At 41.9% G+C, this 4099-nt stretch overlaps 1 protein-coding gene and 1 long non-coding RNA gene across 2 annotated transcripts in view; one reads left to right on the top strand and one right to left on the bottom strand.

The window, feature by feature from the left end:
• The window catches only part of LOC106942435 (uncharacterized), a 17039-nt gene that overhangs the window by 4910 nt on the left and 8030 nt on the right, over window positions 1-4099 (bottom strand). The gene's annotated exons all lie outside the window — the stretch shown is intronic.
• On the top strand, window positions 848-4022 carry LOC106942434 (tripartite motif-containing protein 16-like). Its single transcript, XM_015025703.1, has one exon. The coding sequence runs from the start codon at window positions 1133-1135 to the stop codon at window positions 2795-2797; it is 1665 nt and encodes a 554-aa protein (XP_014881189.1). The 5' UTR covers window positions 848-1132; the 3' UTR covers window positions 2798-4022.

Raw genomic sequence — 4099 nt, 5'->3', positions numbered from 1 at the left:
TAGTCAGAATAATCAATTTATCAATGTGAAGTTTGATGTTTTCTTTAAGCTGTGATATGGAAAGAAGAATTACAGAGAATAAACTCAGTAAATATTTAACTCTTGATTGTAAATGAGGAGGCAAAGGTTAGATGTTCAGATCTACTCTTTATTCTGCAGGTTGTAAAACTTTGATAACCCTCATGCTTCTTCCTGCTCTAAAACACAATAGATCAAGTCAACTTTGCTATAGCCAATGGACAAATATGCAGATATATTAGTTGGCGACCAAACTTACGTTGCCTAGATTCAGTGATATCAAATATGAAAAATGTCTCATCTTACCATCGTCTCCCCTAATTAATATAGATAAGGTAAGTCAGGGTCAGACTGGCCATCAGGAATACCGGGATATTTCCTGGTGGCCTGGCTGCTAGATTGGCCCGTTCAGGATCACTGAGAGGGATGACCAAAGATTTGATTTAGGTCACACTTAAAAAAAAAGACAATCCATGCCAGGCAGACTGCAGCTGCAGAATAGGAAAGACAGACGGCCCTCACTCCCTCCTTATATTTTATTATCTCAGTCCATCCCAGAGCAGAAGGGATCAGTGGCTTACAGTAAGTTCTGTCAAACAGTCGGATGTTGGGATTTCACTCTCACTGCTTTAAGCCTAAACTGACCAAAACTCTTGTCATCTTCACTCCATGAAGAATGACAAATATAAAGCATGAAATATAATAAAACTGCTGTTTCATCTTGTTTTTACACAGAAGATAAAACTCTGTGTCCTGTTGATATTAGAGTGCAGTTAGGAAACAGGCAACAGGTTTCCCTGAACAACCAAACACATCCAGTTTCTTTAGCAGCAATGATTCTTATTTCATTATCTGAACAAAAAAATGTTGTAAAGTCGGTTCAACTTTATTACTTTAACAGCCCTCCTCTTCATGGAACCAAAGTTTGGTATTCCTCCCTCTTCTTCCTGCTCTTAAACTCACCTTGTAACTGGGTGGATCCTGCATCTGCTGAAGCTAAAAGCTGATTGGCTGCAGCCTCTCTGCTCTGACATATGATTCATAGATCAGAGCTCAAACTGGTTTATGTTATCAGGAAATGAAACTAACAGAGTCACTCTGACCAAGAGCAGAAATGGAGCAGAATCAGCTGGACAGAGAAACTTTCTCCTGTTCCATCTGCCTGAATCTACTGAAGGATCCGGTGACGATTCCCTGTGGACACAGCTACTGTCGGAACTGTATTACAAGCTTCTGGGATGAAGGTGAGAGGAAGAAAAGTTACCACTGTCCTCAGTGCAGGAAAACCTTCACACCAAGGCCTGAACTACAGAAGAACATCATGTTAGCAGCTTTAGTGGAGCAGCTGAACAAGACTGGACTCCAAGCTGCTGCTGATCGCCGCTATGCTGGACCTGAAGATGTGGCCTGTGATGTCTGCAGTGGAAGAAAACTGAAAGCCATCAAGTCCTGTTTAGTCTGTCTGGCTTCTTACTGTGAGAAACACCTTCAACCTCATTATGATTCAGCTCCTTTCAGGAAACACAAGCTGGTGGAGCCGTCCAAGAACCTCCAGGAGAACATCTGCTCTAAGCATGATGAGGTGATGAAGATTTTCTGCCGCACTGATCAGAAGTGTATCTGTAGCCTGTGTTTAGTAGCTGAACATAAAGGCCATGACACAGTGTCAGCTGCAGCAGAAAGAACTGACAGGCAGAGAGAGCTGGAGGAGAGACGAGGAAAAATCCAGCAGATGATCCAGAACCAGGAGAAAGATGTGAAGCTGCTTCAACAGGAGGTGGAGGCCATCAATCACTCTGCTGAGAAAACAGTGGAGGACAGCGAGAAGGTCTTCACCCAGCTGATCCGTCTCCTCCAGAAAAGAAGCTCGGAGGTGAAGCAGCAGATCAGATCCCAGCAGGAAACTGAAGTGAGTCGAGTCAAAGAGCTTCAGGAGAAGCTGGAGCAGGAGATCACTGAGCTGAGGAGGAAAGATGCTGAGCTGGAGCAGCTCTCACACACAGAGGATCACAACCAGTTTCTCCTCAACTACCCCTCACTGCCAGCACTCAGGGAGTCGACACACTCATCCAGCATCAACATCCGTCCTCTGAGACACTTTGAGGACGTGACAGCAGCTGTGTCAGAGCTCAGAGAGAAACTACAGGACGTCCTGAGAGACTCATGGACAAACATCTCACTGATGGTCACTGAGGTGGATGTTCTACTGTCAGAACCAGAACCAAAGAGCAGAGCTGGATTCTTAAGATGTTCATGTGAAATCACCTTGGATCCAAACACAGCACACCCACAGCTGGTACTATCAGAGGGGAACAAGAAGGCAATAGTGACGGCTCAACATCAGTCTTATTCTAGTCATCCAGACAGATTCACTTATTTTGCTCAGGTTGTGAGTAGAGAGAGTCTGACTGGACGTTGCTACTGGGAAGTGGAGTGGAGCAGGGCATGGATTCATGTAGCAGTAGCATACAAGAATATCAGCAGAGCAGGATGTGGAAAAGTATGTAGATTTGGAGATAATGACAAATCTTGGGCTTTATTATGTTACCAAAACAGTTTTAAATTTGGTCACAACGACATCTGGACCTCCATCTCAGGTCCAGTTTTCTCCAGACTAGGAGTGTACCTGGATCACACATCAGGTATTCTGTCCTTCTACAGCGTCTCTGAAACTATGACTCTCCTCCACAGAGTTCAGACCACATTCACTCAGCCGCTACTGGCCGGAGTTGGGATTTGGGAGATTGGATCCTCTGCAAAGTTCCATAAACCTAACTAGATTTGCTCTCTTCTCTTATTATTGACCAAGGATAATTGCTCTGATGTATCTGATCTTTTGTTCTTCTATATTTTTCTGGTTTAAACGTAGTTCTATGTGTCTTCATTATATCAATTTTTTTCCCCTTATCCGGGGTCAGGTCAGCTGCAAAGCGCTCCAGTGAGTGCTGTAGATCATGACATGATGAAGCCAATAGAACCACATCATCTGCAAAAAGCAGAGATGTGATCCAATGATTTTCATCTTTAGATATTTGGTTCATGCTTTTGTTTTGATTTAGTTCAAGGTTTATATTAAAAATATTAAAAGTCACAATAACTATTTAAAGTTTCATGTTTTCTTGAAGATGTGATATGGGAAGAATAATTGCAGAGAATAAACTCTGATTGCAAATGAGGAGACAAAGGTTAGATGTTCAGCTCTGCTCTGCTTTCTGCAGGCCGTAAAATTTTGAAAGCCCTCATGCTCTTTCCTGCTCCAAAACAGCACAGCTTAAGTCAAGAGAACTTTACCCAATTTGACTCACCTTATCCCAGTGTCCCCTAACTCATTCGATAACTTGTTCACTTGGTTTTTAAACCACTTTACAAAATCAACTGTTCCTCCTCTTTGATCTTTAGACCTTTGAGTCCTCAGATTCATGGGCGTACATCCCCTCAGGACCGTTATGTAGATGGAGACCCAAGATTCGGTTCAGGTCACTCTCATCAAAACCTTCAGACTTTACGTCATCTGTACTTCAGCTTTGAAGATTGTATGTTCCTAAGTTTTGTATGTCTCACAGTAGTTTAAAAATAATCCTGACTGACTCAGTAAAGTATATAGATACTGATTGTGGCAGACTGGCCATTGGAAGCTTGCAAGTGTGGAAACTTCAGTTTTGAGGCGGAACTTAGTGAAAATAGGCGGAGTTTTGCGAGAGTAAGTGTTTAGGTACCCCAGAATGGTTGCCACAGGAGATTTAAGGATTCCTCAAACATCCATGAAAGATTCAAAGCAACACTCCAGGTATGGTTTTTATGGGGGAATAACATCATAAAATGCATCATACCGTGTCAGTAAGAATTAATAATTTCTACAGGTAACCACAGGCTCTACATGTTATTTTACCTTTTATGTGTATTAGTATAAAACTGCAAGATAATTCCACAATGTATTCTTCTTCGATTGAGAACATGCAGTAATTATCCATATAGGGCTCTTTTTATTGCTGAATGTGATTTTTTTTTTTTTTTTTTTTTTTTTTTTTTTTTTTAACACACCCTGTTTCCAAAAGCCATCAGGCCATGACTTAAACTTCAG

The sequence above is a fragment of the Poecilia latipinna genome, unplaced genomic scaffold (assembly GCF_001443285.1).
Source record: "Poecilia latipinna isolate Pla-1442-1.1 unplaced genomic scaffold, P_latipinna-1.0 Scaffold4270, whole genome shotgun sequence".
Taxonomy (NCBI): Eukaryota; Metazoa; Chordata; class Actinopteri; order Cyprinodontiformes; family Poeciliidae; genus Poecilia; species Poecilia latipinna.
Note: the sequence above shows the minus strand (reverse complement) of the source record. Positions and strands in the feature narration are given on the sequence as shown.

Bases quoted from the DNA above. Each gene is read 5' to 3' on its own strand.
- LOC106942434 (XM_015025703.1), top strand. From the start codon at position 1,133: ATGGAGCAGAATCAGCTGGACAGAGAAACTTTCTCCTGTTCCATCTGC.